The sequence below is a fragment of the Carassius carassius genome, chromosome 1 (genome assembly GCF_963082965.1).
Source record: "Carassius carassius chromosome 1, fCarCar2.1, whole genome shotgun sequence".
Taxonomy (NCBI): Eukaryota; Metazoa; Chordata; class Actinopteri; order Cypriniformes; family Cyprinidae; genus Carassius; species Carassius carassius.
Window position 1 is genome coordinate 28,211,862 of NC_081755.1, and position 23,729 is coordinate 28,235,590.

General features: G+C 37.2%; 1 protein-coding gene across 1 annotated transcript in view; it reads left to right on the top strand.

Moving 5' to 3' along the window:
* The first annotated feature begins 3,600 nt into the window (after positions 1-3,600).
* The window catches only part of plcl5 (phospholipase C like 5), an 83,692-nt gene continuing 63,563 nt past the window's right edge, over positions 3,601-23,729 (top strand). Inside the window, exon 1 of the mRNA XM_059554698.1 lies at positions 3,601-4,298. Coding sequence (XP_059410681.1) covers positions 4,008-4,298 — 291 coding nt within the window. The 5' untranslated portion in view covers positions 3,601-4,007. The remainder of the gene's footprint in view (positions 4,299-23,729) is intronic.

Genomic DNA, 23,729 nt, shown 5'->3' on the forward strand with positions numbered 1-23,729 from the left:
AAACACAAATGGAGTGAAAACATGGTGCTATGCATTAGATGTTTGGACTTTGAGATGTACTCCAGATGAACTTAAAGGATGAATGTGACCTGTCTGCCGTTTTCATTGGAAGATCCAGTTATGGCATTTTGATTAAAGGGGTCATATGATGCTATTTAATTTTTTTCTTTCTCTTTGGAGTGATACAAGCTCTTAGTGCATAAAGAAGATCTGTAAAGTTGCAAAGACTAAAGTCTCAAATCCAAAGAGATATTCTTTATCAAAGTTAATGACCCCTAACATGACCCCTTTAAACATTGTGAGGTCAGTAATGTCAAATAAATTGTTCACAATAAGATCCATAGCATGCATTTAAAAAATAGACAGGATGAGTTTTCATTTCATGATGACTTTAATTTGATGTCCTCGCTTGATGTGTGTTTACAAACAGTCTGATGTCACTAAAGCCTGTGCTTTTAACCTAAGATATATTTAGGGCTTTGTTTTGTACTAATAATAGTATGTGTAAATGCCAGCTATTGACATAATATAAAATTGTTTTTTAGTTTTATCACCTACCATCTCTACAATTACACAGCTTAAGTTTTTATGAATGCAACTTTGGCCTTCTTGTACTTCTTGTTTAATTGTATCCAAACTGACTGTGCAGCAAATTTTATTAACATATAAATTACTGCTAATGTGTCAGATTTGTGAGATTTCAAAGGTTTAGACTAAACATTTTCTAAATAAATTGGTAAAAACTGTACTCTTACAATTACCCTGCTCTCTTCCAGTGAGTTTTGATGGATCTCTCGACATGTTCTCTGCTCTTTCTAAAGTGATGCTCATAAAGTCCTTCCAGAAAAAAAACTGTGGCCTGCTCTGTACTAAGAAATGTTTTCGCTCCCTTTTGCCCAATCAGAAATGGGTGGAGGTCTGTCTATATGTCATAAACTTCCTGTTTTTCTCCCTTCATCAACTTTTCTTCAGTATTTCTCACACCAAGACAACCACACCATTCAATAAATTACTGCATTTCCAAGAGAACGCATCAGTGCAATGCTCATAACTGTGGGGGTGGAGCTTCATCTGCAAGGACGGTTTGGGGTCATGACAAGGCCGCTGTCCTCATTCAGAACTAGAGAAAGAAAAAAGTGGACAAAACCAAAGCATTTTTCCGCCTTATTAGAACAGAAGGGCTTCATTGTGAAAGGAAAAACGACTTCAAACTCGGGCCAGAAAATGAATTCCAGGCAGTGTTTTGATGGCATCAACTGATTATGTGCTTTTGTTCTTGAGGCAATTCCTCATCCATCACCCGATGTCTTAGACTGACAATAAATAAATGATACCCTTGCATCATCTTCCAAAGCTGGAGAACTTCAGATCTCCTGAATGCTGAAAGCTGATGTCATGTGCCATACAGTTTTGTTGGAGTATGTGCCAATGGCGCTCTGGTCAGCAGTTAATGACCTTGTTCTGAGTTATATTACTCTTGTCTGGCCTTAATGCCCCAGCTTGGCGTTTGATTGCTGCAGTCTGGAAGTGATGAATCATGCTGTAATAGCTGCATATGATTTTTATCATGCCATCACCAGCTAATGTGATTTGGCTTTTCTGGAGGATACAACTGACAGTATAATATTTCCCCTCTTTCTGTCTGTCCTTTTTTGTTTTTGTTTTTGTCTGTGAGCATACAGTTGCAGTTGCAGTGTGTGCAGAAGTGTGTTGGGTCTGGGATTTTCATTAAAGTGCCCCTATTATAGTTACTGAAAGGTTCATATTTTCCCCACCCACAGGTTGACATGCATGCAAGGTCAAAAAACTATTTCATTGTCTTATAATAGGCATTTACCTTTACCTTACTTGCTCAAGGACTCCCAAACGATTTGCTCAATGATTCATTTTTTCCAAACCCCTCTTTTGCATGATGGTAATCTGCGATGATTTGGTCTGATTGGTCTCATTTTCATTTCATCATGAGCCTGTAATGCCTGATAAAGCAGTGTTTGTGAGCGCAGTGCTGCTTTGTGTACAGTGTTACCGGGGAAAACGCTATTTTTACTGCTCCAAAAGTGGCATCTATTAGCAAAAAATGAATTAGCATTTTCATTCGGATCAACGTGAAAAGACCCACAAGTGTGCGGCAGTATGCTAATGTTTCATGTTGACATCTACACTAAACGGCTTGGGATTCATTTTAAAAACGACACGTTTCAATGATTGAGAGTCGACTCTTTCTTATGAGAGACAATAATTTATACACGGTGCACTTTCAGATTTAAAACTTTGCAGGATGTTTTCATTCAACTAGAGCTGTTACACACTGCATGAAAGGTCATTTTCAAAAATCCATAATAGGGGCACTTTTTTTTATGAAATGTAGAAATGCAGAAAGGTTTGTGTGAAATCAGGTTCAGGGTTAGAGGACAGAGAATATGCTTAACTTTGTGTATGTCAAATGAAAGTCCACAGTGTTACAGGGTCCTGAGAATTAATCAATATATAATGCATATATCAGCATATATACAAGAATAAATACTGAAGAAAAAAAAAAAAACGTGTCACAAAATCTAAGATGTCTGCAACAAAAAAAATCCCTATGAACTCTTTATCTTCAAATTCACTCAAGACTAAAATATCAGCACTGTAAATGCAAGAGTAATACTTTATAATTGGTAAATTGTAAGTTACCTTATATGGTAAAAATTGAAAGATTTGACATCTCATTATTTTACTCTAAAACAATGTGAAATTTACAGAAATGTGAAATCAGTAAAGCTGTTTTGTGTTACATTTTCTTATTTCTAATTTTATGCTTATTGCATTATTCTTTAGTGTCATATGCACTACACTAACAGTGTTTTGTCCTTGTGATGACCCCGTGCACCCTCTAGGCCACTTAGGATATTTTTTTATAGTGCAATATATTTAAAATTGTTATGGATGTGTGTGCGTGTGTGTGTGTGTGTGTGTGTGTGTGTGTGTGTGTGTGTATATATGTGTGTGTGTGTGTGTGTGTGTGTGTATAGGCTACCCCTTACAGATTTTTACTAGGAAAAAGAGAGAAAAAAGTTAATAAATAGAGAAATTATAGATGAGATGCCATTAAATGTGAACTTTGAAAGTGCAATACAATTGTCCTGTTTCTGTGCCTGAAACTTCACAAACTGTCATTGACTTAACAATGCCGTGATAAATTTACAGTTTTATAATTATAGTTATACTACACTTTATGTAGTCCTTTGTGATCCCTTGCAATTAGGCATTTCTTTAAAATCCAAAACATCTCTGGCTGCCTCTTTAAAAGTGGCAATTACTGGATAATTTCATGGTGTAGCCTACTAATGTGTAAAGCCTACTCCCCAGGCAGAGGCATTGTGTTTGTTTATCACTCTTTTGCAGGCATGCTTGAAGAGTAGCATGTTTATGTAAATCTGCTCGTGTTTATGGCTTTGCGGTTCCGTTTAAGTGAGATGGGATAGTTTGCGAATAAAGTGGCACGACCTGACTCTACAAATGTGCCTTTAAACCAGTCACAACCATCCTCAGTCATCTTGACAGGTCACGCGTGAGAGAGATGCTGGAGGGACAGAACCGAAATGACTGAACGCGTACTGACAATCCCTCCATCACTGCTTACAGGGCGTCTGGCAATCAAGAGGCAGAACGAGGCTAATTGGCCCACATAACACTGTATATCTCGGTAGTTACGGACGCCCACCGACAGAGCACGGCGCGAGCACCATCTGTGCGCTTTATTTTCTCCTAGTGGCGAAGAGGGGAGAGAGAGAGGGAGGAGAGGAGAGGAGAGGAGAGGGGAGTTTGAATCTCTCCGCCCGCACAATCTATTCCCCTCCTCGGCTGGCAGAGAACGTGCGGTGTCTTCCCCGTTCATGGATTTTACGGTTTCAGTCGGACGCACGGCACTCCGATGGCTGTTTGTCTCGCCTTGGGCTATTGAAATCGCAGGCGCACTCACTTCGATGGTGAGTTTTTTGGCGTAGCTAAAGGCAGAGCGCGCGATGGCTGAGTCGCAGTCTTCTGAATCCGTGGCGGGACCCTTATATGAGCCCGGCTCCGAAGAGACCACTCCGACCCGGGACGCGACGGCGGCGGCGGCGCTGAGCCTCAGCGGAACCTACCAGACATACCTGCACGTGTCGGCGGCTGTACACCCGGGGTATGGGGCCGAGGGGGTGTACTCTAACGGACGGTACAGGGAGCACAGCAGCCCGAGGGTCGGCGCACGGAACCGCGACAGCTCTGCAGAGAGGTGCACCGCCACCGGGAATCCACCTTGCGGTATTATGAAGGTGAGTGAGTGTCATCACTTTGTTATTGACTGAGGACTTCCAGAGCTCTGCAGCGATGCAAATGCCCGTGCAGCCCTCCACTGCTCTGCAAACCCTAAAAGATGTAACATTGCTCTCCCGTTTCTGTTTCGCGTGTGTTCCCCTGTTTTGGACACGTTGGCTCAAAACCAAGATGTATTCTAGATACATGGAATTTCTCATCTCGTGCCCAATGAAGATCTTGGCCAACATTTTTACAGCCATACCTATAGAAATTACTTTGATTAATTATCAGATAACACATATGCAGATTTTTTTTTTTTTGCAGTTTATTTTGCGTAATAAATAATTATTAGGCTACAGCAAATAAAACAATATACATTATGAATATTTCCAAGTAGTTTGAATGATTATTTGTACCATTTCTATTTATGCAAGTTTAGCTATATTTATCTAGGAGTTATAGCTAATCATAAAATCACTTAAAAGGAATGGCTGTGAAAAGTTATACATTTTTTACATGATTTTTAAATTTTATTTTATATTGTTAAAAACAACATCACTTTCAAGTACTGTTGACTAGCCACCAATTTGGCAAAATGTAGAATTAGTGTGTTGATGCTGTGTAGGCATCTGACCAGTTATAGCATTTAGATTAGAATTGCATCATTCTGTTTGAAGGCAGGGGTACAAATGTATATCAGTGTAACTGTTTGACCCACGTTCTGGCCACAGTCCAGGATAATAATGTGTTTTATTATTTTACTGATGTCTGTTAAAGCACAGGTGACAATGCTTTGCACCTTAAACACCTCGACGTTTGGAAGGACAGCTGTCAAGTAGTGTTTTAAGTGGAAAAGTTATTTGTTTGAGAACAGAGAGTCTGAACTACACAATTGTTTGAATTTAATGGATGCTTGGAAATACAAAAGAAAGGCTTTGGGTCAATATATCTATACGATTGATCAGGTGACACTTGGTACCAGAGTCAACAATAGATGATGAAGTGGAGTTCCCAAAGAACAGCCCTGTTTGGCACTTTGACTAAATACTTATTCTGTCATAAAGCAAAATATTGTTCTTAGGTTAAAGAAAAGATAGAACGAGGAAAAAGGAAAAGACTAAGAAAGTTTGAGGACAGCTCAAGATACAACAAAACTACGTCACCCCTAATGTTTCAAAGCAGGGTCATATTTTCCTCCGTGTCAGTGTGGGTCAGTGCTGCTGTCTGAGATGAACCAGGAGCCGAATGTCAAAATTGTCATTGAGTTGATTCAATTTGCTTAGCAACTGACACAAAACAGCATGCTACTCTCCCATTCCCTTACTTTAGTGAATTCCTGTGTGACTGTGTGGGTGTCATGGCACCCACGAGAGGACCGGTATGACAGAGAAACCAGCAAAACACTCAACGTGCCGACATCTGAGCACTCAAACTTGGTGTGTATTTGTGGTGCTTGTGTAGAAGATTTAGCAGACTGGAAGTAAACAAGCTATCAGTATTTGCCCAAGACACCCACTAAAGAGAATCTTAAGTGTCATTATATAGGGAATCAACTTTCTTATACTTGAATCTCCATTACCCAGTTGTTAGAAATCGACTAGCTGCCAGGGGCTTGGTTTGACTGTGCAGTTTTGCTCAGAAATGTCATGCAATTCTCTCTGTCAGACCTATTTCGTCCCTCATTTGCAGATTATTTTCCATCTATGATTATAGGTTGCAGAGAGTGTTTGCAGGTGTCATGAAATACTCCTTCGTGTAGCATGTTATCTGTTATTGAGATAGTTAATAAGTGACCATCTTGCTGCAACTCAACCCTGTTAGTGAAACTTGCTACAACAGATCCTCCAGTCAAACTGCCCAGGGCCAAAGCAATCCAGAGCACAGAATCTGTCTTGCCTTTCAGCTTTCCTTCACCTCACCTGTGCTCTGAGCCTGGCCTTCTTGTGTTTTTAAGCCCAAGGCTTTTGCTTTGATCTTACTAGTAAACTGGGATTAGGCTACTATAACCTTTGAGGATATAGTTATCTTGACTAAAGGAATGTTCACACCAATAACTATAGTAGCGTCCACACCGGCATACTATATTTTTTTCTATAGTGTGCTGCTGTTTTATCATCTGCCACTTTAAATGCCTACATTCTGATTTCAACATATTTTAAATGTGATAGCGGTTCCGAAAATATCGTTCTTCTGTGTTGTTATTATTATAGATGTGATGAACTTCCCTAGGGCTGGGCGATATACCGGTAGACACGGTTAAACAGAAATTTGTCAACTGATAGAGATTTTGGATTGTCATCTCTATCGCGGTTACAGGCACATGAGACTTTGCTGTGCTCCATGGTCATGTAAATTGTTTTAGTTTGCATGTGTTTTTAAACATTTCTGTTTAAAAACTGATTTAAAGCCACTGAAGCGCAATCAGCAGGGAAAGAGAATTCATTTTGTGAAGACAGTGCTCATAGAGTGCTGGAGTACAGAACGGAGTTATTTTTGCATACTTTACAGGCTTTGAATGGTTTTGCAATTGCAAAATTGCAAATATACCAATTGCAAATATCCATGTAAACACAGTAGGTCTTAAGTGAAAGCAAACAGCTGAGAAGGAAAACACATGTGTAACAGTATCCAGGCAGCTCTTAAAGTGACAGCAGTTAGGGCTGGACGATTATGGCCTAAAATCAAAACCTCGATTAATTGAACATTTTGCCTCGATTACGATTATTGAACGATTATTTGGTTTTTGGTTTTGTTTTTTTTGCCCTCATAGTTCACTAACAAGGTTTGTACTGTAAATATGATTGACTATCAGCAGTTATTTTATCTATGTCCGTAACATTTCTTACTAGGGTTGGGTATCGTTTGAATTTTATCGATTCCGATTCTTATCGATTCCTAGTTTCGATTCCAATAAGATAAAAAAATCCAATATAATTATTTTTTATTATTTTTACAAAGCATTCTGTTGCAGCTGAATAACATGAGCAAAAATAACTAGATTTACATAAACTAGATTTATATAAATTTCAAATATTAAAATGTTAAAGACAAGTAAAAAGATAGGTCAGTAATAAGAAAGGAACAAACAAATCAGTTAGCAATATCATAAATAAATACAACTAAACTAAATTTCAGGTATACAGAAACTGTAATTAAAACTTTAAAAACACTGCATTGTTTTCTTTTTATAAATAAAAAAAGATGAATCAAGTAAAGTTATTAAATATATTCAGTCAAGATCAGTGAATGATTTTCTTTTGTTCTTTGATTAACATTAATGACAGGCAGCGCGTTTATTAGGCTGTTGTCTCTTTAAGCAAAAATACTGTACATGTGTGTTTTCTTTCTCATCTGTTTACGTTCACGTAAGACAAAAACGGCTGCGTTTATGATGATATACTGATGTAGTTTTCTGTATCTTAGTTTCGACTCGGAACAACCTTTTCTACAGTTAAAATACACAGAACAGTCCAAGAATGGACACAAACCGGGAACCCGCAGCGCGACCGCCGACCGCTGCTCTCTGTGCACGCGCTTTTGATGCTTCATATGCGCTGCACACAAACATGCTATAATAAGTTTTGAGATTCTAAGCTACTTTAGTGATAAATCACAGGACAGCGCTGACAACTAGTTTATGTGTTCCTCTGTGCGCGCGATCTTCATAGCTAACGTTACTGTTTATATGTGTTCGTGCCACAATGCAGCTGCGCGAACATGGTAGCTCAATATAAGAATACACATCCGTTCATCTAATCGCTTGAATGTCCAAACCATAAAACAAATACAACTGACAAAGTTTAGTGAAGACGCAAAGCTCACCGCTCAGACCGCTTTGCTTTTATGCCACTGACTGGAGAGCAGAGTCATGTGGCTACACACGCGCTAGTATGCTTTTAAGGGGGAAGTGTTAACAGGATTAAAAAACCGAAATAACCGACATGGGAAAATTACGTCGGTTAGAGGTTATGAATTTCGGTTTTGATTATTTTTCGATTAATCGTCCAGCCCTAACAGCAGTCTAATATTCCTGATTTCTGTCATTCATGTTAATCAAACAACAAAAGAGAGAAAATCTCTCACTGCTCTTGACTAAATCACTTTTCTAACTTTAATAAGTAGAAATAGCCTATATATTTAATTTACACAGTAAAGAATATCCAGCATTTTTATACATTTGAGTACTTTAACAATGCATGTAGCATTTCTTATTTATTTGTTCTACTGTAGCCTTTTGTCCTATTGCTTGTAAGTAGTTTCTTATTCTTATTTATTCACTGGTTGTTTTTTTGAGTTTTTTTTTTTTTTAATTTAGGCTAGTATTAGTTTTTATTGACATAGTTGATATTGACAATGGTGACAAGAATTATGAAATTTCTAAATCATGAATGTGAACAATCATGAACAAAAATCATGAATAATAATTAATTAATTAATTGATCGTTATCGTCCTTGGTGTGAACAGGACTGTTGAGGTTGATCAGGAAGGCAATAGATGCATCATCCTTCATGAATATTGATTAATGGCTATAAATCTCTTAAGGTGTCAGTCACAAATGTGTCATGCTTCTGTTAAATCACAGCTCAAAAAACCTGTATACTAACCAAGACATTTCTGTTAGTAACCAATTTACCGTCTTGCTTATGAGTTTATATCGGCACCCAGAGAATAGCGGTGATTTTTATCTATAGTATGCAGCAAAAGGGAGAAAGTGAAAGGGAGAGGGTTGTGTGTGGGTTGTTGTGTGTTTGGTTGAGTGAACACAGGAGTGTTTAAGCAAATCAGGTGCTGTTAAACCGAGCAAATGTCATTGACAAATGGAAAAATATCTAGCTTCGGTAGCAACTTTAACGCCTCGTCATATTAGGTAACAACAGGTGAAGTCAGGCCACAGCTTTTTAACAAATTTGACATTTTCTGAAGTTATTATTAATTGCACACCCAGTGTTTTTGTAATTGAGTTAGTGTCGACCAGACATTAAAGGCAGGGTAGGTAAAAAATGTATAAAAAACTTTTTTTCCAAATTTGTTTAAACTTTATTTATATATCAATACATAATTAAAATGTAAGTACTCTGAAAAAGAAAGTATAAAAATCGAGTGTCTGTAGACCTCTCACGACTGTTTTAAAGACAGCTCATTATTTCCATTCACTCCACCCCCTCCCTTCTGGGCTCCTATAGATTATTTATCGTCTCTACTACGGCTCGCTAAGTAATGTTATGTTAGCTATATTACGCAGCTATGTGTGCTAATTGTCACGATCGGTGTTACAGAAAACACAGGAGAAGGAACCAATCGCAGGTAAGTCATTTATTAAAGGGTAATCCAAAAGGGGTAAACAGTCCAGGCAGGGTCAAAACCAGAATATCCAAATCCAAACATAAACAAGACACAAAGACAAGGCAAGGCAAGGCAAGGCAAGATGACGGACATGAATAAACTTTCAACATTAAACAAGGACTCCGTGACACAGACTCAGACAGACCGGGTATAAATACACAGAAGGATAATGAGGGAACAGGAGACAGGTGGGGAACAATCAATTACTAACAAGGAGGAAGGTGACCAAATAAGGGAACAGGAAGTGATAAGGTGACAGACACCGTGAGAAAGGGGGACATCTAGTGGAAACCCAGGGACACAACCCAGACACTGTGACACTAATGACACATGCTTCATGAAAAAATAAACAAAAAAATATTTATGATCAAAATACAAAAAGAAAGATTTACCTGTCCAGCAGAAATAAAGCCATCAAGGAGTCACTTTTCAGCCCCTTGAGTTCCCTCAGTTCTCGCCATCGCTGGAAAGCCACGCCAATATTAACTCGCGTTTTATTTCTTTGTTTATCCAAAAACTTTTTGTTCATTGCCTTTTCTTGTACTGTTACTGTCTTCCTTTTTTTGCCTGGTTTGCCTTCACTAACTGCATAGGCCGGTACTGTGAATTTTGCTTGCTGTTTCTCTACCATTGTTTTGGTATTCCTAGGATCCGTGCCTCTTGAATTCCTCAAATCAAATTGGGCAGGTCATGTGTGGCAAATGGGTGGTTGCCATGGTTGCGAGAGAGTGACAGTCGCCTAAGCCAATCCTATGTTTCGTCCCAAAAGGAAATAATGAGCTGTGTTTAATACAGATTAAACGTTCTAGAGTCGATTTTTATACTCTTTTTATCAGAGTACTTACATTTTAATTATGCATTGATATATATAGAAAGTTGAAACAAATTTGGAAGAAAGTTGTTTATACATTTTTACCTACCCTGCCTTTAATTATGACATTGATAAGAGACTGCATAGGTGGAGGATGAACCAACTCCAGGGTTAGGCTAAAAGCAGCCAAATTTACATCATAAACCCGTCTTTTTAGGTAAGAAACAGACATGGGTGTCATGTAGGCTAAAAAAAAATGTTTAATGGGACTGAATTTGTATTTAACCTGATTACAATTTAATAAAAATGACTGTTTCCACAATTATTCAAACAGTGAATAAATTCTATATAGAAAGTGACATTATCACTAATATTTATCTGCGAGTTTAAGCACTCTAAAAAAAAAAATCTATCGCTGTTGAAACTTTTTTTTTTTACTTTGTGTGCATCTTAAAGCTATGGAAATGTCATAATTTTGTATCTGGAGTCTTCTATTCACAGGTGCTCGGTCATATGAAGTCTTCATTTATTTTTATTTATTTCCAGTAATTTTACTGTATTTCATTTAGTTACCAAGGCAGTGTTGCTAAATTTGTCTTTAGTTTAATTTTTCATGTATTATTTATTTGTTTTCTTTTATTTCAGCTTTATTTCAATTAACAAAATATATTTATTATTAATAGTTTTATTTTTGTGTGTGTTTGGTATAATTATGCGTTCACTCTTCTGTGTTTTTACCATTTATACTTTCATCAGAATTCTAGTTCTGAGAATAAATGCACTGCTGGTATAAACAGTCCACTCAAATCCATGCTGCATCATTGATTTTCTTCAGTGTGGTAATGGATTTGGGCCATAGACAGCTCTCCCTTTGGTCTCATCTGGGGAGAAAGGCTCAGGTTGGTCGTCTGGAGGTTTGGAGATTACAATGGCTGGAGGAATATGCGTATTGGAGAAACTGCCCTCGGCTGAATCTGACGTGAGTTCGCTGTGGAGTTCATAGTGTGATAATGCTGCCTCTTGCAGGCTTCTGCTAAGCTAATTTGTGCAGAGTACCACCTTGTCTGCTCTGTGCATAATGGAGTTTGACTTCAGTGTTGTTACGCTGTCTCTGTTCATGTTCATTGTAGGTAAAGTGTTCATATGAAAGTGACATTTGGAAGACACACGCATAGATGCTGAATAAGAGTATGCTGGGAGTCTGGGTCACTGGTCTCTGGAGTTCACACATACGCTTTAGTGGAGACATCAAATGCACTCTGCGAGTGCGTGACGCTTTGTCTAGTCATGGATTTCTATGATTAAATGTATTTGATATTTGAGAGATCTCTATATTACAGATCTTGTTATCACCGTCAGTGTGCAGGTTAAAATGCTGTGTGTTAAGGATACAGTATGTGACTCAGTGGTAAAAGTTGCCCACAATTACATTTTGCTGTCACCAGGCCCCCAAAAGTTGCCAGAGGGAAGTGTTCACTTGTCAGTGTTACATAACACCTTAACCTTGAACAGCAGCAGAGTCCTGTCAGTGTGTATTTGTGCATAATTGGGGGTGGGTTTGTGTGTGTGTGTGTGTGTGTGTGTGTGTGTGTGTGCATGAATATATAAAAAAGGCAACTGACATACAGTGTATTCCATCAAATTCAATTTAAACTGATTTTTTTTATTCTTTTCAAATTTTCATGCACACAGAGTCTGTGACCTCATAGAGAGACTACATGCAATATACTTATACTTAAAACTTATAAATATTCTAAATTATAAAATATTTTTATATATGCACCAGAGGTGGAAAGAGTACAAAAATATTCTACTCAAGTAAAAGTACCATTACATTAATGAAATTTTACTTAAGTACAAGTAAAAGTACCAGTCTAAAAATCAACTCAAGTAAAAGTAAAAAGTAGCTCATTTAAAATTTACTCAGAGTAAAAATTACTTAGTTACATTTTAACAGTGGGAGGGAGTCAAAAATGGGACAGACCAAGGGTGTCAAACTCAGTTCCTGGAGGGCCACAGTCCTGCACAGTTTAGATATAACCCTAATTAAACACACCTGATCCAGCTAATCTAATCATTTAGGTTTATTTGAAAACTACATGATATGTGTGCTGGAGCAGGGTTAGAACTAAACTCTGCAGGGCTACGGCCCTCCAGGAACTGAGTTTGACACCCCTGGTATAGGTCTATTAATCTCAAACTAGTTGTTTTTAATTAAAGGAATCAGTTATTTAGAATAATAAAACATTTGGGCTGTTACCAGGCAAATCAGTATCAACAAACTCATCTTTTAATGCAGAGGAAATGCAGAAGATTCATTGGAAGTGGCATTTAGATGTATTACACTAGTGCAGGACAAGAATGCATTTAACCTGCAGTTACAAATGCATGAATAATGTTTTGATATACAAAACATAAAATGTTGAATACTCATTTGAAATTATAAGAAATTAATTATTTAAAAAAATCAAAAGATACTTTAAATGTGATATTAAAATGGCCAGTATGTGTCAGCAAGTCACTGTTAATAAGTGAGTCATTGCGATTGAACCGAATCATTTAAACGGTTGATTCATTCAGGAACGAAACATGTCACGTTGCTCAGAGACGCAAAACTGTGCTTTGGTGGCTGTGTTTGGAATTATTTTCTGTTTTAGAAATAGAGCTAAAAAAGGCAATATGGTGTCTAAAACGCAAGTCTCTTAATTAACTTGTTTACTGAACTGTTATATATATATGTATGTATGTATATATTCATGATGATTTTTGGAGGAAAAGACGGCATTCTTTGTGTGATTTTGATTTAATGTATGAAATTATATAAATATGTGAATTTTCTGCCCCTATATCTTCAATTTTGTGATCATTCTAAACATAGGCGCCGATTTATGTTTTTCTCCGTGGGTGCTCAAGGGCGCAAGCCATTTAAAAAATAAAAAAATAGACTAGGCTATTAAAAAAATATTGCATTTCAGAACCTTAGGCTAATGGACAGCGGCCGATACAAACACACACAACAGCGTCACTTCTCAAAAATACAAACAGGATTGGAGATGAAAAGTTTAACTGACAAGTAACCGCTAATGCGTTCAGCTTCTTGGGAAATTAATGTTTTGTAAATATTGATTAAAAGACTATTGCGAAAGGACAGCGTTTCCATTAACCGATTGTTGCGACTAAAATAATGAGTTTCTGGGAATGTCTACCTCATTTATGTTTCGAGGTTTCTTTTGATAGTGGCATGGCTTTTCTTTGAGGTTTCGAATCCATTATTCATATAGGCTAAAAAAATATTTTTTTATTTTATGTATTTAACAAAGAACTTGTATTCTGTCCAAAAGTAGGCTACTTTTGTGTCCATTAGTTTTTCCTCTTTTAAACCGTATATAGGCCTATACTTGAGCAGAAAAATGTTCCCATTTAAACCCTGTTACGAACTTTAAGGAGTCTAGGGAATGTACCGTAACATTTACATATTAACGTACTGCTGGGTATGAAATGAGGTGGAAGAACATGACAGACAAAACTTTGAAAGAGAAAAAATACTGGACGTTTATTCACAAAAAGCCAAAGCCACTAGATCCAGTAAAATAATGTCGATATATCAATATTAATAGGTTTGGCTTTTTTTATAACAAATCTGTCCATTTTAGTCTGATTAATGATTAGTGATTACGGAAAGCATTAAATGATTACATACTCGCACGGCACTGTATAGTGGGGGATGGGACGTTTTCAGAGACGCTGTGATTGGTGGATAGGATATGGAACATGCATGCGACTGGTTATGTCTCTGTCACTGACAACAACATAACCAATCACAGTGTGGCAGACGCTTCATAGCGCCAACTGCAATGTTTAATTTTAAATAAATGTAGCCTACTGGCAGTCTGGCACTGGCACACGTGGGTGCTCATTTTTTCCGTGGGTGCTCGGTATTTTCCGTGGGTGCTCCACGGTATCGGCGCCTATGATTCTAAATGCATTTTAGGAGACTGAATCACACAGTGAAAGAACGCACTATAAGCGCGCACATCATTAAAACAAAAAATATGATATTATCGCAGATGATATATATAGCACACTCCTCACCACTGTCTTTTTGGCTAATTTGTGCAAAACCTCTTGCTAAAATGTCAAAGCTTCATTTTAACCACCAATGCAACGATGCAATTATTTAGCTTACCTCTACATTCTTGCGAAGGGTTGATGTCTTGTCGAGATTTTATAAGCTGCTAGTTTGGTCTTCCTAAGCAAGTACAGCTTACACTGCATAATAGAGCATACATATGGCCAGGGGTTCACTTCATTTCCTTGAGTTCAACTTCAGAATATGACGGGGTTTCGTTTTCAGCGGTGTCTGCGCCACTAACGCCTGTTTTGACCGTCTGCATCTTTCTTGTGATTTTAGCGCCAGTTTGCCCTCCTGCCCATTATTTACTGACGTAGTTTCCAGGGAGCGATTTTTTTTTTTTTTTTTTTTTTTTTTACTCAGTAATTAATGTGTTTTAAAATGTAGCGAAGTACAATACTTTAAACAAAATATACTTAAGTAAAAGTAAAATTACAGATTTAAAAAAATACTTTAAAAAGTATTAGTACACAAAAAAGCTACTCAATTACAGTAACGCGAGTAAATGTAATTCGTTACTTTCCACCTCTGATATGCACTACCATTCAAAAGTTTTGCATCTGTAAGATTCTTTTATTTGGCAAGGAAGCATTAAAGGGATAGTTCACCAAAAAATGAAAATTATGTCATTAATAACTCACCCTCATGTCATTTCAAACCAGTGAGACCTCCGTTCATCTTCGGAAAACACAGTTTAAGATATTTTAGATTTAGTCTGAGAGCTCTCAGTCCCTCCATTGAAACTGTGTGTACGGTATACTGTCCATGTCCAGAAAGGTAAGAAAAACATCATCAAAGTAGTCCATGTGACATCAGAGAGTCAGTTAGAATTTTTTGAAGCATCGAAAATTCCGTGTCTGTTGTGGGTGCGTTCACAACACTGCAGTGACGCTGCTGACGTGTTTTCTTTGTTATTGGGCGCACCAGAAAACACGTCAGCAGCGTCACTGCAGTGTTGTGAACGCACTCACAACAGACACAGAAGAGAAGACAATGCTGAATAAAGTCATAATTTTTTTTATGTTTGGATCAAAAAGTATTTTCGATGCTTCAACATTAATGACATCATTTTCATTTTTGGGTGAACTAACCCTTTAAATTGATCAAAAGTGAGAGTAAAGACATTTAAAATGTTACAACAGATTTTTATTTCAAATAAATGCTGTTTCTTTTGAACTTTTCTTCTATTTATCAAAGAAAATCTTGAAAAACGGTTTCATTGTTTACACAAAAATATTAAGCAGCACAACATTGATAATAATAAAATGATTCTTGAGCAACAGATCAGCCTATTAGAAGGATCGCTGAAGGATCATGTGATGGAGAATAAATTACATTTTAAAATATATTGTAATAGAAAACAGATATTTTTCTCTTTAATGTATCATCAGCAAGCCATTTTTAATTTTTTTGAAGAGAGACAGACAAAGTGCATCTGTGAGTCTGTTGTTCATGGTGTGAAATCTGGGCATACTTTCTCTCCTCTTCCCAGAAATGACCTCATGTGTACCAGATTGAGGCTGGGACCCTTCTTTCTTTCCCTCCTTCTCCTCTCACCTCCCCCCACGAAGTGTGTTTCCCCTCACCCCCTCTCAGGAAATGGCTCTGTCATCCAAAAGCTGCATGTTCAGTCAAGTATCCCAGAAGCCAGTGATGCTGTGATGAAACTGGATACTCATCGAGCTGGAGCGAGAGCGTGAGATAGCCTTCCAGTGACACTGTTTTTCTCACTCATAATGCTTTTGCATCTGGTTTGTGTTAGATGTTGTTCTGGAGAACTAGCGTCATGCCAAAACAAAGTCACATCCCAGCTAGTCTCAGCCTCAGATGTCACACCCACGGACCGTTGGATAAATGTCTGATGCATATGGGACACAAAAGTGGAAACACTTCAGGATTGTCGAAGTCGTCATCGGATTGGTTTAATTGTACAGGATTTCCGCAAGACGTGTGTGTCGCGTTCTTTAACGTTCCACCTGGAAACAAAGATACCAAGGTGCCAAGCCCCCTCACGAAAGAAGAAAGCCGTCGTGTTTGTTGAGCGCTATCAGGATCAACTAAATGCTGGATTTTCAAAAGTATGTTAAATATTTAAAGTTCATGGCATAGAATCTTTAAAATATGTTAGAGAGTTTTACACACTGGTCTGTTATTGTGGCGACATTTCCACACCTCCAAACATGATGGTGAACGAAACGAACTGTGATTGGTTGTTTGACATGTCGGTCAAATGGCCTCATGAGCGGGCCTTGGCCAGTGAAAGCTGCCATAGATTCCAGACCTTCTGGAAATGAAGGAGTCAGTGTGTCTCAATTCATAAAGATTTGTTTCAATATTGGAATCTTCTGAATGAATGATTCAATGACAAATACTTGTTTTAAACGGGCAGTTGTCGCCACCCTCTGGAGAAAGAGTGTAAGCTTTACAATGCATAAGCGTGTTAAGATACTTTAGTTTTTAACGCTACTGTAGAAAATAAGTGTTTATACCCAAACTATAAACTTTTATCCCAGTACTTCTGTTATCTAAATGTCTGTAACACAGGGATGATGTGTGGTTGAAAATACTTTTTGTGTTGCTCTTTCTGGATCAGCAGCAGCCTGAATGCTTCATTAACATGGGCAGCGACAAAAGGTGCTTCTCACGCTCCCCCGACACTCGCGATGTGAAACAGTTGTAATAGATATAGCTGAATCGTTGTCTTTCGGGAATAAGATTGCGTGTGTGTTTGAATTGAGATCGCAATCTTTAAACGATTAATTGTGCAGCTCTAATGTAAACTGCAAATTGTTTTGGGATGATATCATCACGTTCTCGTGAGACCAGCCAGATCTCCTCACATCCCTAACGAAGGTCTTATGAGTTTGGAATGACATGAGAGTGAGTAATTAATAACACAATTATCTATTTTTGGTGAACTATACCTTTAAGACATTTTTGTAATCTTGAGTATAACAGCATGGATAGCATTCAAAGTAATACAGCATGCAGCATGAGCAGTCAGAGCTATTTTACACCCCGTCCTGCATGCTTGCTTTCTGTTCTCGTTTGTGTTCTCATCTTTGTTTCTTAGGAAGGCAGGTAGATGAAATATCTGCTCTCTCCGGTGTTAACTCATACCGATCATTGTGTGCTTATTTCATGCATGCCCAACTGAAAGGTAATTCAAGAAACCAGCTTTCCCCTCTTTCCAAGCCTGTCCTTTTTTTTGCCTGCCTCTCCTGGCAGCAGGTAAGGCAGCTGGCTGCAGGCCCAGTTTGTGGCACTTTTTCATCAACTCTGATCCTCTGTGTGAAGCTCAGTATATCATATGCTACAAATTACCTCAGTGACTTCATTGAAAAGGCAGTGACTGTTTACATCTATTGTAAGTCTATTGGACTGACCACACATCTGTCATCTCAACCAGCCAACTGCGCTCATGAAGACTGGGTTTCACATAGACGGAGACAGTGGGATTTAATCGTTGTTTGTTGATAAATGCATTCCAGTCATGAAGATTCAGGTCAGTCAGTATAGAGCAGCGCATTAGATTATCAAAAATAGATAAAACTGATTAGTTCAGCAAACTGTCTCATAAAAATACCATTGTCTATGGCGGTGTTGAGAGTGCAGTTATAGGGTTGTTGTTTATTTCAACCAGTATAAAATTCAGTGAGTCATTAATCAATCTCATACATGCATATATAATTATATCTATCCATCAAGTTTTGCAAGCAGAAAGTCAGGTGTCAGTAAATAGTGAGATAACATGATGACAGACAGAGTCCCTAGAAAGAAAGCAGATTTATCCTCTTTCATTAAAACCCTGCTAATGTTCAGTCTGATTGGTTTGTTTACTTTGACTGCTCAGTGCATCTGCATTTTCTCTAATTTCCACCCCATCATTCTGTCACATGATGAAGTCTGGAGGAAGTTGGCTGGCTTTCAAAAAGGAAAAAAAAAAAAAACAGGAAATGAGAATAGTTTCAGCACATTGCAGGTCATGTTTCGGCAATATATGTGTTTGTGGTTGTCACATGCATGGGAAATCAATGTATCTTTGCCTGTAGGCTACTTGTAGAGCTATATTTTATTTATGTATTCATTCACATTGTAGAAGATGGTTCTTGAAATCACATCACTGCTTAACAGAAACATTAAAGCCATAGTTCAGCACAAAGTTGATTTACTACCCCTCATGTTCTCACAAGTTAGATTATTTTCTAAATGTTTAAAAAGGTATCTGGACTGTGATTAAAATGATAAAACATTTTCAGCAATATTTTTTTGCTATTGATGATTTTAAGAGGTGCTGTTAATTGCATATTGGTGTGATTCATGTTAGTGCTTCCTTATTGTGTGAACACAACTCAAGCCAATATGTGTGATCTGAAAAATGGCATCAGTCAAAAGTCACTTGTGAATCCTGTGAATTGCTCAGGGCCTTCACTGAGTTCTTAACTGACTCCCTTACTGAACCGTGAGGTGTTTTTTTGCCATGTCCGTTTCAAAATGAATCATTGTGTTTGACAACTAAAGGATTTCAGCTCCTACATATTTTATGTTCTGAGACAATTGCTCTCTAGTCATTTTTTTAAGCCTGAACCCATGATTAAAGGCATAGTTCACCCAAAATGGAAACTCTTATCATTTACTCACCCGCATGTTCTTGAAAGACATATTACTGCAGAAAAATAAAAGCAGAGATCTAGACTGTGATCAAAATGATTGCAAATGCAAAAATGTGTAAAATAAATAAATAAATAAATGCAACAAAAATGTACCTTGTCTCTTCTTGCTATGTATCCTGTGAAGTGGCATTAATGTTTAGAGTATATGCCAGTGTTTTCCAATTGCATGAACACATCAGGTGTCTGATTCGAGCAAATGATTCTAATGAACTGGTTCTTTTTAACAAGTCAGAAAGATTCGCAAAACTCACTTGTGAGTTAGCACTTTGAATCTGACTCACTAAGTCAGTGAACTGCTCAGCCTCAGAGTCATAAAGATTCATTAGACAGCCTCAAACTTGCTCGTGTCTGGTTCAAAGTGCATTTAGCCACTAAAGGCATTTGGCTCCTAAATATTTCATGTTCAGACCAAATTGCTCACTACTAGTAATTTTTTTTAGTCTGGAACCCTGATTAAAGGGATAGTTTACCCAAACATGAAAACTGTCATTATTTACTTAAAGAAAAAAATTAGCTGACAGTCTTAACTTGCATGGATCTATAGTTATTTACCCTGACTGCAGTAAGATCAGTAGCTGCAGAGTGAGTTTGTCTTTGCTTTGCTAGACTCTTGGCTCCGCATCCTAAAGACACTTGTTCCCACAGGGTAGAGTAAAGAACAGCAGGAACACTCAAACACTCATTAAAAGTCCCGAAGACACAATCTTGACAGTACGCCAGCCCTCTCAGCCAGGCGTCTGGCTCAGATTCAGCCTGAGCAGCTAGTGAATGATATTGTGATGGGAAGACTGATCTCAGAACAGACCTACAGACGGTTTTTAATGTGTGTTGTCATGACTAAGGTTGGGTCGGGATGATCAATTGCAGCCTACCAACTTGACAACCTCAAGATGAGTTCCCTGTTTATGTATGTGCTGCTACTATATGTTGTAGCTGGCACTGTGCTATAGAGAGCACGGCATATTCCCATGTTAGTAATAAGGTACTGTGTGTGTCTGTGTTCCTGATATACAACAAACATAAAGACTTTTTATGTTTTATTATGTGTGGTTTTATTAGTAATAAATTTGCCCTGTCCTCCCTGTGTTTCCAGGCTGTGTGATGATCACACTTGGTTGTTCTGCTGTTATATAAATGTTTCCCAGTCTAGTTTTGGTGGGGTTTTTTTGACTAAAAGAAGACATCCGCCAGAGCAGTAAACAACTAATGAGATTAAAAAAAACACCTGAAGGTGGTTCAAACTTCAAAACACCTCGAAAAAAGGCAACATGCAACCAACAGACGAGCAAAAAAACATAAACCTACTGTAAGCAGGAGCATGGAAATATTTTAAAATTCAAAATGTGTGCGTTTTAAAGAAATTGATACATTTACTCCGCAAGGATGCATTACATTTATCAAAAGTGATAGTAAAGATAAAAGATTTTTATTCCAAATAAATGCTTTTGAACACAAAAATATTAAGCAGCACCACCATTTATAACACTCATAATAAATAATCAGAAATGTTTCTTGAGCAGCATATCAGGATATTAGAATGATTTTCTGATCATGTGTCACTGAAGTCTGGAGTAATGGCTGCTTGACATCACAGGGATAGATTGCATTTTAAAATATATTGAAAAGTATAATAAAATTGAAATCAGTTGTTAAATTGTAATAACATTTCACTATAGTGAAAATATATATAATCTGTCTCGCTCTCTCTCAGTTGGATACTATTATTGTGAACTGACGCCTTTTAGCAATCAGCAACACCAAGACTTGATGACCGGTAATTTGCTCGTTATCGCTAAAAGAAATCTTGCTAAATTATGCCTTTAACACCTTATAAAGCCTGTCAGCTTTCCTTTGGGTTGTTTGCTTCACCGTGCAGGAGTTTAAATAAGTCTTTGGTATTATAATGGCCTGTACATAAGCATTGGGCTTAGCTGCCATAGCAGAGCCAACTCTATCCCTGCTTTCTCTCTACTCAAGGTGCCAGTACTGCTGGTACACAGATGGCAACTAGTGCCATGAAAGTGGAGGAGGCGAATACGATGTATGTTTGTGTGCGTGTGCACATGCTGTGTGCGTGTAGACACATTGTGTGTAGGATTTGGTCATGTGCAAATGGAAATAGCATACTTGTTTTTGGCGGTCATGTCGATTCAATCTGTTGCTTAAGGTTTTTGCTGAGATTGTGTGCTGTGAGCCCTGTGTGTGTCTTTCTCCAGCAGTGCAGTGTTATTTTTCTGTATAGGAAAGGAACCTGGAGTTCAAATATGCCTGTACTGATCTCAAGACAGTTCCTAAAAATTCTCAGAGAGACCCTCCACAGTCCACTACGTGAGGGGCAGGAGACTGTAAGCAGATCAGCCGCAGGTTTCTGGAACGCTCCTCATGCTGACAGTGCAGAGCTCTGTGCTGCTGGTTGGCTTTTGGTGCTGTTCGTAGTTCAGTTATTAAGAGTACAGCTCACATGCAATTTTAGATTACTTTCTATTAATGCTAGGTAAAGCTGATGTCTGTGAGGTCATTTTGTGTGAATTTTATGTAAGCATGCACTGATTTAAAAAATTCTGTCTCATTTGGATAACTGATAAATTTATGTAATTTTAAATAAATATTAAAAACCTAAAAGCTAAAATCAGTCATTTTAAGTACAACAGGTACATTTAAGAATCATAACATTGTACAGTATGAAAAATAAATATTAATTTTGAAATTAGCTAAAGATCACATTTAACAGTGTTATTAATAAATTAGTGGTTTTAAGGATTCTTAGATGGTGATGTAAGTGTAACTTGTCAAACATTACATCTTTTTATGTTAAATGTTAAAAAATGTATGTTATGTTAAAGGGTTAGTTCAGCTAAAAATATATTTGTGTAAACCATGAAACCGTTTTTCAAGATTTTCTTTGATGAATAGAAAGTTCAAAATAAACTTATTATTTCATTAATAACTCACCCTCATGTTGTTCCAAACCCGTAAGACCTCCGTTTATCTTCGGAACACAGTTTAAGATATTTTAGATTTAGTCCGAGAGCTCTCAGTCCCTCCATTGAAACTGTGTGTACGGTCTACTGTCCTTGTCCAGGAAATATATATTTCTCCAAGAAGAAATATATTTAATTTACACAGTAAATTATATGCAGTGTTTTTATACATGTATACAATGTATGTCAAATTTCTTATTTGTTTGTTCTACTGTCGTTTTTTTTGTCCTATTGCTTGTGATTAGTGTCTTATTCTTATATATTCACTGATTGTTTACTATTCTTTAGTTAGCTTGTTTTTTGTTTTTTTTTGGCTTGTATTATTTTTTTGTGATATTGACAATCGTGACAAGAATTATGAAATGTATCAAAAATGTTGATATGATAAAGGTTTTATTTAAAGCAAAAATAACTAAATCATGATATATTGTAGTGAAATAAAATTACTCATATTGAGATACAAGATTTTGTTCATATTGCCTACCCCTATGTTAAATGTAGGGCTGAAACAATTAGTCGACATTGTCGACAAATATTTTTGTTGTCGAGTAGTCGTTTTATGTCATATGCCCTAATGTAAGAGCGCGGGTAGCACAAGACTGTAATTCAGCCCTCCCGGATGCAATTCAAGAGAAGAATCATCAGCAGCAGCAGCAGCGCTTCAGAGCAAACGCAGCCAAACTGCTGTGCTGAGCGGCGTTTGGATGAATATGTAAATATATACTGTGCGCCTACCACTCAATAACAAAATAAACACATCAAAAACTGACAGTAGTTTAAAATACATCTGATTACAGAGATGTGGATGTTTGCATGAGCTCTGTAGTTCAGTACTCCAGTAAAGTCCAGTCACATCACGTTTATTTATTTAGTACTTTATGCAACAGACAGCCTTAAATCAAGCAGCTTTACAGTATTATTAAACATGAAAAAACAGAGTCAGTGTTGCTTTCAGTTAGAATTACAACTTGACTTTCTGTTATAAAGCAGCTCTGCAGTGTGGAGCTAGCTAGTGATAAAATATTTTTATTAAAGTTATAGTTTGGTTTGCAGAGATCAAAGCTTGATCCTGTTCTGGACTGTTTTGATTATCATAACCCTATAAGGTATTTTAAGAGAGATTATGTTGTGAATAGTAGTTTATCCAAAAAATAAAACATCTTATCACATAACCTTTATTTTGTTTCTTAACCATATGACTCACAAAAAGATATTTAGGTAATTAAATAATTAAACGGTGAATAAGAGAGTTTCTCTGCCATCTCATTTTGTGTGCCAAATATATGTATTTTTTATAAATTAAGTGTACAACAGTAATTACATAATATGACTTTCGAAAGTTGAAGTTTTTACCTTAATTTATTTGTTAGAACATGTATAGCTCAATATTTTAACTAATTGCAAAAACTGAATAATCAATAAATGTCTACTGATTAATCAGCAAAATAATCAATGATTAGCTGATTAATTGTTCTAATAATCATTAGATTAATCGATTAGCAAAATA